At 42.8% G+C, this 12,883-nt stretch overlaps 1 protein-coding gene across 34 annotated transcripts in view; it reads right to left on the minus strand.

The window, feature by feature from the left end:
* NRXN3 (neurexin 3) overlaps positions 1 to 12,883 on the minus strand; it is a 1,579,173-nt gene that overhangs the window by 1,049,207 nt on the left and 517,083 nt on the right. For all 34 annotated transcript variants that reach the window (XR_015252137.1, XR_015252136.1, XM_086709138.1 and 31 more), the window contains 2 exons: positions 11,421 to 11,859; positions 6,640 to 7,023 (listed from right to left, as the gene is read on the minus strand). Coding sequence is in view for 32 of the 34 variants with exons in the window: in XM_086709138.1 (XP_086565264.1) it covers positions 6,640 to 7,023; positions 11,421 to 11,859 (823 nt within the window). In the remaining 2 variants the exon portion in view is untranslated. The remainder of the gene's footprint in view (positions 1 to 6,639; positions 7,024 to 11,420; positions 11,860 to 12,883) is intronic.

Genomic DNA, 12,883 nt, shown 5'->3' on the forward strand with positions numbered 1-12,883 from the left:
TTATTTTTGCAGAACAGAGAGGCCACGGTATCCAAGTATGAACCTCAAGGTCACACATCTAAATAAAGGGCCTGGGTATCCCTGGGGAATGGGAGCAGATCCTCGATGGCACTGGAACCTATAAAAGCAACCAACATTATTATGTTTGACCTTAGAAGTCAGGGCTTCTGTTATTCCTACACCAGTGTTAGTCTGAGTAGACCCCAGTGGATCCAGAACCAGTTATAAAGTGATATACTGTGCTAAACATATTTTGATTTCTAATTGCCATCTTTTCTTCCCTATGATTATTCTCTGAATTACTGCCATTGGTAGATTGCATTACAATTTGCAGACTACTTCTCCAGCCCCTCCACTAGACTATGAGTTCATGAAGAACAGAAACCATGTCTCCTACAAAACTTCATCCTCACAACTTAGCTCACCAAGCCTGGTACAGAGAAGAGACAGATGCCTACTTGTGGAACCGCTATGTTAATGTTGAAGTTCTTTCCAAAGAAGTATCATAGCTTCATTTCCTACAATTTGGGGAACCAAGAGCCACTGAAACTAAAGATACTTAATACAGGAAAATATTGAATATATAAATATTTTAATAATATAATACTCGGAAAAAGGCAGAAAATGATTTTGAGCTTTTCATAACCATCTGACATGCTATCTAGGTGTACAAAAAAGAGATTAGTGTAGACTGACCTAAGATGATGGTGGTGGAGAGGGAGAGAGGTGAACAGATGAGGACGGGTTTAAATAAGAGGTCTACCTGAAACTGCCGTGAAAGATTTAAAAAAGTGGGAGAAAAATCAAGGAAAATGCCAAAGACAATGATAATGCCAAAGACAATGGTGATGCCATTTACTGAGACAGAAGGTGGTGGGGGAAGAGTCTTAACACTGGGAGGAGGGACTCAAAATTTATTTTTCAATGTTATGATTAAGATACCTATCAGAAATCTAAATGGATATCTCAAGCAAGCAACCGGATACAGAAATCTGGGATTCCAGAGACTGCCAAGCTAGAGATCTGCCAAGCTAGTTGATTTGGGAGTCAACAACATGTAGATGACCTTTGACACCATGGCAATGGATGAGGACACCAAAGGGAGTATGCAGACTAACAGGAGGCCCGGGAATGAAGACTGAGGTCTTCCAACATTTCCTAACCACAATAGTATGTGTACAGCACAGTGCTAGAGACTGGGGGAGGTGGGCAACAAAAATATGTAATGCATCATTTTCCCCCCCTCAGTGACCTTACAATCTGACATCTCTCAGATATACAGGAAGGAAAGGCTGCTCAATGCAATGGAAAGTACAAGAGATTAAAAGTCAGGAATCATGAATTTTAACCATTCTACAGCTACTCCAAGTTAAAGTGATGTTAACCTCTCAGAGTTTCCAATTCCTCACCTACTGAAATAAAGATTAGGAACAGAAACATCAACAGCACCTGTCAACTCTATTTCTGAGATCAAAATTTCCATGTGGCATCCAAATGACACATTCCAGTGTCATCTAAGGGTGGGAACCCACCCTTCCCAGGCAGAACACACTGCTGCTACTCCAGAGGCACACAGCAGCATTCAGAGAGCTGGCTGAAAGGGAAGTCCCTAGGCTGCAAGGGAGAGCAGCTGCTGTCTGCACTCTTTTCCTGTTGGAACAAGAGTCACTTAAGAAAACTCAAAATATCTGTATTCTTGGTTTTCAGCTGGTGCTTATATAAGATGAATGGAATCCCAGGAACCAGTGAGAAGAGCAGATTTACCCTCTCATCACATTCTCTTCGTTGTGCAAATTATTATTTTCAAAGGCATCCGATTTCCATGATTCCGGATTATATTTCTTTTTGTCAGACAGAAGCAGCTCCACATGGCTGGATATCTGTCACAGGATATGGCCTTATGGGTCAGAATATGCTGAGCTTAGCCAAGAAAGAGCACTAGCAAAATGGTGCAGTAATATCTTATTTACACACACACACACACACACACACCCGTGATCCTTCATATCTATTCTAGGGGACCACCCACCTAAACAGAGCTGATTGATATAAGGAAAGACAGATAAACCAAACTGGGCCAGTTTCCCTTTCTGGAAAATGTAAATGCTGGATAGAAAAATCCAGTATCTGGAGGCCAGGAGACATGAGTCACTTGAATCACAGTGCCTTAGGGTCCCTAGAGCTGTTCTGCTTCCTTTTTAAAAATGTAGTTAGTGAGATCTTCATTTGATCAATACCTCTCTAGGCAATCATGCAGTAAATCCTCTTCCTTGACTGTTAGCCATAGTAGATTCTGTAGCTTGCAACCAAGAGAACCTTACCAAGAAAGTATTAGTCTCTCCATTTTACAGATAAAGAAACTGAGACTTAGAAGAATTAAGAGAGAAGTTTTTTGTACATCACCTAGCTAGTAAGTGACAGAATCAGCCCAGAAACCAGGTCTGTGTGACTCCAAAATTCATGCCATTAACCACTAGACCACCCTGACTCTAAGTGCTGTTCTGTAGGTTACTTTTCTTGTCATGGGAATGGACTCATGCTGAATCCTACTTTCTCGCTTGCTAAATAAATGATGGCATACTTTCAGAAAAAGTCATTCAGGGAGGAAGACAGAATCTGCAGTGGCGTCATAAATTGAAGCTTGATGGTCCACAAAAAAAATCAAATCCATAATCTTGGCTATGTATGCTTGGCTCCCACAGACTGAACTAAACAGTCTGGCCACACTGACAAGGAGAAGATGGCTTGGTTGTCTCACATCAGCTGATCATATCTTCCTAAGATAGACAAGCTGGAACGTTTCCTCTGTACAACAGGGCTTCACAGGAGGGCAGGTGGTCCTACAGTAGATTAGAGCATCTCAACCAAACTGACTGGCAAGAAGCAACCAAAACAGGGCTTTGCTTTCTAGGTCAGAGAGACAGGCGTCTCCCACATCACTATGAAAAACAAACCCAAATAGATACAGCTGAACAACTGGGAAGGGAAGATAGATCTACATCTTCGCAGAATAGTATCAGATCATCCTGACAAAATCTAAATACGACATCAAGCCAGTTGTTAAATGTCAAGATTTAGAGTTGCTATCTTCACAGGTAGTAGAAGCATTCTTATGAGGGTACAAGCAAGTCATCCATTTTTACTATAAGAGAAAGATACTCCTCAAAATTAACCTTAATCTCATATATTTATATATTTCCTAGGTTCCCTGCCTTATTCCCTTATCTTTGGAGGACAGCTTTGAGCTGGGAGTTGCCCTATAGACTGATCTGTTTGCTCACTTTGCTTGAGTTCTTGGGCTATTTGGATCTAGTGTCTGACCCAGGCCATCCCCAACTCTGTTCTTTTTCTACCAATTCTAGTATTCCACCTATGCTTTCTTCATTCTATATTAACAAATGCCTCTCTAACCCTACCATTCCTATTGTGGGACCAGTGATACCAAAGGACTGACCCCACAGCAAAATCCAAGAACAGGACACTCCAATTTGGGCCAGACAGGACACACTGCCTTAGAAATTGTCTCAGTCTCATCACATTTCCTACAAATGACCAATTCTAATCTTCCGGTTAATGTTCAAATATTAGAGAGAAAATAGTAAACTGAGTGATGGGGTCATGGTGGGTGAGGCAGCATTCCTGGATCCAAAGGGGATCATGCTCCTTACATAAAAAATGTTGACAAGTTTTTGGTGTGTTTTTTTTTTTTCCTTCACCACTCTTCAGAAATGCCTACAGGGTCATAGGCAGAGAAAGACCATAGTTTTGCTAGAAATAGGAGACAAAAAGATCCAGGAAATCTTGAATCCTCTTTTCCCAATCATCACTCCCCTACATACACATGGCCTCTCCCATCCATTTGCCCTACTGTTCCCCTATAGACATATGGCATAACATCTACCACATGTTAGGACATTTACTGCATTCCCCTTTGTTTCCCTGGAAGGACTATACACCCCTTCATCAACATCAGGGGCTATGTCAATGTCTTTGCATTTCCAGCATCTAATACAGTGCCTGGAATATGCTAGGGTTTCAATAAATGTCTACATCATGTATAAAAATGAATAAAAGATACTCAAAGTATCTCCACTGAGAAATCAGTTTCAATAAAGAAAAACAATGTCATTGGAAAACTCTATTTTCTCTGCTAGCAAGTAGAGTCCTACCATTTTTACACTCCACTGATTCACTCTGAACACGGTGTCAGGAACAATACAGGGCCAAAAAACAATTAGCAGGGGAACAAAACAATCGGTTGAACCGTCTGGGATTTGAGCGATGTATAGATCAAATGTCTTAAATTTGCTATGCTCCTTCTCATTTGGCTAGAATGGATGACTTGGCTGCACTGTACCAGGAATAATTGTCCCTCATATATCCCCAATCAGCTGCCTCTTAATGACTAGTCCAAAGTGACAACATAAAAGGTGCAGTGACTTTCACCGTACTTGGCAAAACTTGGACCAACTCCCATTTATATACCCTTGGAATAGGTGAGCTCAGAGACACCTTGCACCGCTGGCTACAGGAAATCCTCCTGTCTTCAGCAGTCACAAGGTCCTTGAATTGGGAAGAGACCTGAGGGGAGAAGTGGATGTCTGAAGCGATCTTTGGTTTTTATACTACTTTCCATGGTGGTGGAAGATCTGTAACAATGTGGCTTGCACCAAAACTGTCTTACTCATCTCAGATGTCAAATGACCTTTCTATTGACCTAAACCAATACCAGGGTAGTCCAGCTTCCAAACAGATTTGGCAGAAAGTCTAGGAATTTGACAGACTGACCCGCCCCATACAGCTGCTTCCTCATCTTAGTTCAAATTCTGCTTGTTGTAGCTTTGAAAATTCAGTGACTGAATTTACATCCCCTAAGCTCCAAATAAGCTCTCTCTTCCTCCTTCACCCCAGTGCTCTGTGTCCTATTTTTGATCCAGCTGTAAAAAAGATCTGCAGTTCTTTTGAAATACCCCTCATCTAATAATATAATTAGCCTCACAAAAACCACGCCTTGAAAACATCTTTGCCTCATCATCCAGCCCCTGTTCCTGGATTGTTCCAGGATTCATCCTCATCATCAGACTTGTGATACTGGGTAATTCTGGCCACCAGTAGTCTTGAGGGATGAGACCCTGCATGTCCCTCCTCAAGAAAGTCTTCTCTTCTCTGAATCTCCATATCCTCCCAGTCTGGTCCACAAATAGAATCCATGATGCTGGCCTGTATTGCTTTATTACTCTTCTTGTATAGATGTCTCAACTCCTCAGATAAATAAATGATAAACTTCTTGAGAGCAGGAACTATGTTACAGATGCAGTATCCTTAAAGCCCTTGGATGCTTAAAGCTATGCCCTCAGCAAACACTTGATAACTACAGAAACTATCCTTTCATATAAAATAGAGTTTGACAACCTATGGACAGCCAGCTTGAGTCCATAAGCTTGGCATATAAAAGAATAAAACAAGCTGGAATTGGACACTGCTTAAAGACCAGAATCTCCGTGTCTTGATTCCATTTCTTTTTACCTTCATCTCTACCCTTCACCCAAGCTGCAAAGTCAATGTAGATGTAAGATGCTAAAGTGGTGAATGCAAAGGATTGCTCCCAGCACCCTGGCCTGTTTGCTTCCTTACTCCTTCACCTTCACCTACCTCTTATGCCCTTCCTCCCACGTCATGCCACACTCTAGTCCTTTCTGGACTTCGTTCAGTTCCTCAACTGTGCCATGGTTTCTTATCTCTGTCCCTTGGCACATTCTGTCTTTCTTGTCTAAGACACATGCCTTCCTCCAACCTCTTTGCAAAGCTAACTCCTAGTCATATTTCAAGTCTTAGATTGCATATTTCTTCCTGGCATCAGCTTTCTATGAATCCCTACAGGATGGTGGCTCCCCCTGCAGAGGCCTCCCAAACTTCTATTTTCCCTTTAGTGATGTTTAGAACAACAATGATGATGGTTACAATCACCAATACTTACTAAGTCACTGTCTGGGAAACTACTCGCTCACTTAATCATCACCATATATTGTGAGGTAGGTGCCTGATTATCCCTATTTTACAGATGAGGAAATCAAGTCTGAAAGATACCAGTTATCTTGATAAAGTTCACAACACCCCATAAGGGTCAGATTTCTCATCCAGTCTGGCTCCAGAGTTCATGTTCTTAACCAATACATCCTGCTGCCTCTTACATGTTTGTAATTATTTCTTTAATGACTAAATACTCCCGGAGGCAGCAACTCCATGAGAAAAGGCCTGGATCTACCTTCTTCTACAGTGTATTTTTAAAGCCTAGTCCAAGAACTAGCATGTAGAAAGCTCCAAAAAGCTAGATTGCTAGTGTATCCAGAAACCTAAAAGAGAAGTATGTGCCCACTCTACATAGAAGATGTCTCATATTTAATTGAAAAAGGACCATGATCTTGGTAATACTTATTCTGAAGTTTCCCTTTCTGGGATCCAATCCTAGTTAAACAAATTCAATCATCCAGAATCAGAAAGGGTATAATCTTGGAAGCAGCGAACAAAAGGAAATGCTTCTCTAAAACAAAGAAAGCATGGGTAGTTCCATCGAGGGACACAACTGCCATCCACCGCCCCCACTCAGACCCTGCATGCCACCCACGAGGGCCAACTCACCCCTTTCACAGGTCCTTCCCCAGTAGCCTGTGCCGGTGCAGTCGCAGATGAAGCGGTTCCAGCCGTCCTTGCACACAGCATTGTTCTTGCAGGGGTAGCTGTCACACTGCTTAGCGCTCATCCGTGAACAGGAGGACTTGACGCCCGCAGCGTTCTGCATCTCCGCCAGCTGCCGGATGTTCTTGCTGCGCCCGTCGATGAACAGGTCACGGATGCAGCCCACATAGCCGTAGTTGAGCATGGCAGTCCAGAGCTCGGTGGGGAGGATGAGGCCAGCACGGTTCTCTGGCAGCCCGCCCAGGTACATGTCCCCCTCCAGGTCCAGGATCTCACTCTCCCCGCTGGCAGTGAATGGCGTGCGCCTGCTGTTCACTGATATGGTACCTGGGATGGGAGGACAGAAACAGAGTGAGCTAACAGCCCTCTCGGCATCTCAGGTCAGGCTGCCAGTCAATGAGCCAAATGACAGAAGACCAGTAGGTGAGTTCAGAGACCAGTGTTGCCTGCTCAGGTGGGAACAATACAAGCAAGGGAGTCAAATGCTTCAAGACCGTAGAAAGGATAACATAGGCCATTTGGTTCCAGTCTTCGCCACTAAGACAATCTCACTGACAGGAGGATTCAGGACCGTCTCAGTCAACTAACACCTAACGTGGTATCTTTTCTCTACAGAGTCTTGGCTGAAAGGTCACATACCATACAGGTTGAGAGCAGCACGGCGGATGCCTCAGTTTAAACCCCAGCTCTACCATGGACTAGCTGTGTAACCCTGAAGAAGTGATTTCACCTCCGGAGGCCTTAACATCCTCATCTGTAAAATGGGAAAATAATTGTCCCCACCTCACAGACTGGTGTGACAATTGAATGAGTTGATATATATAAAGTGCCCCTGTGTGTCTGGGACAGAGTAAGGACTCTGGAAGTACTTGAGTCTTTATCACTCGCTTGCCATCTGCAAAGGATGGAACCCTCCATGCACTGATACCCTCCACACTAGCATTAGCTACCAGCCCTGCCAGTGAATATCTGGAGCACTGCCTTTGAGAACTTTTACCTGGGACATGTTTGTTTATTCATTTAACAAATATGTATTGCCCACCTGTGTGTTTCTGGCATTCTTGTAGGCACAGAGATGAACTTGACAGGTATGTCTCTGTCCTTCTAGTGCATATAGTCCAGAGCATAGGACAGAAGGTAAATACATCACTCAACAAACAAGAGAAATTAGGTAATGGTAGGTACTAGGAGGAGAGCAAAGTGGGCGGCTCAGTCGGGTGAGCGTCCGACTTCGGCTCAGGTCATGATCTCGCAGTCTGTGAGTTCGAGCCCCGCGTTGGGCTCTGTGCTGACAGCTCAAAGCCTGGAGCCTGCTTTGGATTCTGTGTCTCCCTCTCTCTCTGCCCCTCCCACACTCATGCTCTGCCTCTGTCAAAAATAAACAAACATTAAAAAACTTTTTTAGATAAAAAAAATAAAACGTATTATCAGCGAAGGCCTCTCTGGCAGGTGATAGGTATGCTGAAACCACAATATTGAAATGGACCCAACCTTACCAAGTCTAGGGGAAGAATATGCCAGGCAGGGGAAATGGTACCTGCAAAGCCCATGGGGTAAGCCAGAGTATGTCTAGGGTTGAAGGGCACAAGGGGTGAGCGGGAGATGAAATCAGAGAGGCAGACCAAACACAGTAGCAGGAGGGTCGGGGATCCATCAATGTGACTGTAGAAGGTACATACATACAGCCTGGCCTGGGAACTTGGACCTGGCATTCTGCTCCTAAGTGGCCTTCTGACCCCAGCCAGTCCCTGAGCCACTTTACAGCCCAGTTTCCTAAACTATACAATCAAGGTGATATCTAAACATGCCAGAAATTGTAAAAACTTTAGTATTCTTAAAGTGCTTTATTGGTACCAGGATAAGTAGGCCGGCCATCCATCAGCTAGCCTTCACTTCTTTCTGAGTCTCAATCCCCTGGGCTACCAAGGGGAGAGTCTGAAGGGCCGAAAAGATCAAATAAGATCAAGAATGAGAAGTACACTCCAGGTTACAAAGCCAGCATAATAGGCCTCTGGGTGGGTTACACCAACAGCAACTTCCTCTACTCCATCCTAGAAATTTTCTCCTGGAAAAATCGGATTTGTGTTTCTGGGTTTTGTTTGTTTGTTTTTAATCTTTTAGAAACCTATGGAACAATAATTATGTCCTGGCCACCATTTTAAGTACTGCATGTGCTTTTCTGGACTTGATCTTCACAACAATCCAGCAAGGTAGGAGTTAATATGTACGCTCTTTCACAAATGAGGAAGTTGAGGTTTGCATCTCCTGTTCTCTTGAGCTACTTGCTTTCTCTACCCTCCACAAGCCCACAGAGCTGCTTGATCCTGAACCTAGAGGAACAGTTATTGATAAACAAGGACAGCATCAGACCCAATTTAAATGCTGGAGCCATAAATACATCCTGAGGAAAATCCGTCCTCTGAGTGGGTGACCACAACTGTTTTGAATGCACATAATTCAGTTTCAAGAATCAGTCTCCTAACTGGGGAGTGATCATAATACTTTTCCCATGTCATTCTTCGGGATGAACAGGGAAGGAGGCACCACACTCGCAAATACAGATGTTTTCATAACTATTCATTTTGGAACAGGTTCATAACTAAAAACATACCAGAAAACACTCTCATGAAGAAATGAAGTTTAATAGATCATATTAAAATTTTATGTTTTGCTGCTTTCATGGGACAATTATTTGTTTACTCAGTAAACTATTATAGGCTTTGATCAAATTTATCAGTATTGGCCAATTCTATGGCTCCCAGAAAAGAAATTCAAGGCTTCTGAAATCCAGATATATTTGTCAGATAGGTCCACTGATGGATCTAACAAAATAACTACATCACTGGAAAAGCAATTAGTGCTGGGAATAAACAGAAGTAAACATATGGCAAGCTTAGGTGTTCTCACCTGCCTGTGACACAGATAAGCAACCTTTAAGCTATGTCAGGTCTAGATTAACCAATCATGACACCCATCAACCATAGAACTCCAGAGACCCAGAACACATAGTCCTGAAACCAAGAGAAGTGTTTCCCTTATAATTTTAATTTTTTTTAAGTTTATTTATTTATTTCTTTTGACAGAGACAGACAGACAGCACGAGTGGGGGCAGGAGCAGAAAGAGAGGGAGACAGAGAATGCCAAGCAGGCTCCACACTGTCGGCATGGAGCCCAACACAGGGCTCGGACTCACGAAACCATGAGATCACGACACCAGCCAAAACCAAGTCAGATGCTCAACCGACTGAGCCACCCAGGCACCCCTCCCTTATAATTTTAGGATAGTTTTTTTGCTCTGCCCCTGCTGACGTTTTGTGGATAAATTTAGAAAGAGAGAGAAAAAGATCTTCCCTCCAGAGAAATTAGTTTTTTTTGTGTCTTTTTCTGTTAAAAAAGCACAAACTGTTCATTCTTACTCAACAAGCACATTTAATTTGAAGCCTCTTGGTTCTGATTAGATTTCAGACAATCAATAAAGCATCCTGCTGGGCACTAAACCATCCAGGGCTGCAATCTGCCACCCGTCTGCCCTCTGAACGGAACCCATCCAGCTCCTCCTAAGGGTAATATTGCTCATCTCTGTCATCTCTCTGGCTAGGGAATTATACAGAAAAGCTCATTCCTGGCTGCAGCCTTTTGAGGGAATCTATTGTTTTCTATTATTGGCCAAGTGTGCCTACAAAAAAATTCCCAGATGAAAGACTTTCTGTGTTTACAAGGAGGGAGAATCCTTAAAAATACAGCAAATATAGCCAAGACCCTTCCTGAGTATAATTCTCTAAATGGAGAATCAGGAAGTAAGTGTGAAATCCAAATGCTCTAGTTACCACTCCGGGTGAAATGTCCTTTCTGGTGGCACAGAATGTGACCTTCATTACCACATGGTCCATAGAAAGCTATGCAAACTGTTCAGGCATTCAAAAGCTCCAGACTCTCTACATGCGTGTGTGTGTGTGTGTGTGTGTGTGTGTGTGTGTGTGTGTGTGTGTGTTCCCTCCCTCTCTTTGTTACAATTCCACAGTAGCTATGTACTGCCTGGGGCTAGCTTGTTTGATCTGCGGCTGCAGAAACAAACAAAGCCATTTAAACCAAATGTAAAAGGTTATGAAGAGGAAGGGAGAGTTAGTGAGGTCTGAGCAAAGAGTGAAATATAGGTTCTCACACCAAAGGAAGGGTTTAAATTGAACATGACTTCAGGAAAAATCAATTTGCTTTTTCCTTTCTTGTCTTAATTTCTCCCTGCAACATGACTCTTGCCAATTATTGAAGGGTGTATCGTTGCATAAACTCTCACACAGTGAGGCTTATCCTACAGAGTAATCACATAATGCAGCATCTGTGATGTCACAATCGGTTTCCATGGTGATGAGAAAAAGGAGAAGAAGAAAAGGAGGGGGAAAAAAAACCATCACACCAGTGACATGACAGTCTCTTTGGTAGCAGTGGAAATGCTACTTGTAAAATCATCCTTGACTCCAGGGTCTTGAAGCTCTCACAGAGACAGCTGTGTGGTGAGTGACAAGGGAGAGAGGAAGGGACGAGACAGATAACTTGTTCAGAAACATAATCTTACAACAACCATTAAAGAGAACAGCAAGAGTCAACATGCATGCAAGCACAAACATAAAATAAAAATTGTAAAATACGAAAAATACAAAGCCATGAAACAGACTAAGATGCTGCAGTTTTCCTCTCTTCCGAGTCACAATCCCACCTTCTCCTACCTGATCTGCCATCTCGCTGAATGTCCACATGGTACCATTCCCCATCGTTGGCTTTCTTCTGAGTGGCCTTCACTTTGATGGTGCCTGAGCCCATGTCAAGCAGCAGGTAGAGGTTGCCATCGAGGAGTTCCACAGCAAAGAAGTCCACCTTGGTGTTCTTCTGGCTCCGAGCATCCTTCCTCTCTTGGGGCTTGCCGTGAGTGAAGAGGATCAGGCCGTTGGGCTCAGTGGTGCGGAAGTCAAAGGAGATGGAACCCATGCGTTTGGTGTTCCACTTGGGCAAACTGATGTACGCCTCTGGGGTCTCGAAGTTGATAGGGTCCAGCGTGGCCACATTCTCACACTTGAATACAACTTCCCCATAGATCTTCATCTTGGTGTCCCCAATCCGGGCCAGGCGAGACAGCTCCAGACGGATGTCATTATTCTTATAAACAACCTGTCAAAAGCCAAACAAGTGCCATATGAATCAATCTTGCAAACAGTTACCATCCACTGTTCACTGGGCACCTGGGTAAAAGGCCCAAGAAAGGACTTCAGGATACAATATGTCTCAAACAATATGAGAAACAGGAGATACAGCATGTGAAAAAGCAACTGAAGAGACTTCTGGGATACACATAAGCCTTGAATAAGCCCCCACATTTCCATTTTATTACTTTTGTGTTGTCTCCTTCTGGTCAATTTTTTGTGATATCAGAAAGTTATATGATATAAGCTTGCAAGTAGAAATCAATAGAGTATGAGTTGCACAAATACTAATACTTAAATACAAAGATATTTGCTGAAGTGTAGTAAAAGACCAGAAACAACCTGAATGGCCATCAATAATAACAGACTGGCACATCCTGATGATGGACAATAATGCAGTCCTTAAAAACAAGGTAGTTCTCTGGGACCTCTTGGGTGGCTCAGTCAGTTAAGTGTCCGACTCTTGATCTTGGCTCAGGTCATTATCTCATGGTCGTGGGCGAGCCTTGTACCGATTCTCTCTCTCCTTCTGCCTCTTCCCCTCCTCTCTTTCTCAAAAATAAAAAAAAAATTAATAATAATAAACAAAAATCAAGGCAGTGCTCTGGTTTTGACATGATGCTCTCCAAGAAATATTGTTAAGTGAAATTAGCAAGGAGCATAAAAGCGTGGGTACTACAGTATTGTGTTAAGAGTGTGTGTTTTTGATATGTGTTTATGCATATGGATATGCACATATATATGCGCACTATCATTGTGTTAAGTGTGTGTGTGTTCAATATAAAAACTATTATGCACTCATAAATGCATAAAACATCTTTGGAAGGAAACACAGAAAATTATAAAATTGTCACTGGTGAGTGGATCTGTCAGATTAATATTCAGGAATGGAGAGAGACTGACTCTTCACTGTACCGTATTGCATCGTTTCATTTTTTTTTTCACCATGGAGATGTGTTAAGAGTTGGTGGGGAATGAAATCTGTGTTTTGT

This window comes from Puma concolor, chromosome B3, assembly GCF_028749965.1.
Source record: "Puma concolor isolate L17-30 chromosome B3, mPumCon1.1.hap2, whole genome shotgun sequence".
Lineage (NCBI taxonomy): Eukaryota > Metazoa > Chordata > Mammalia > Carnivora > Felidae > Puma > Puma concolor.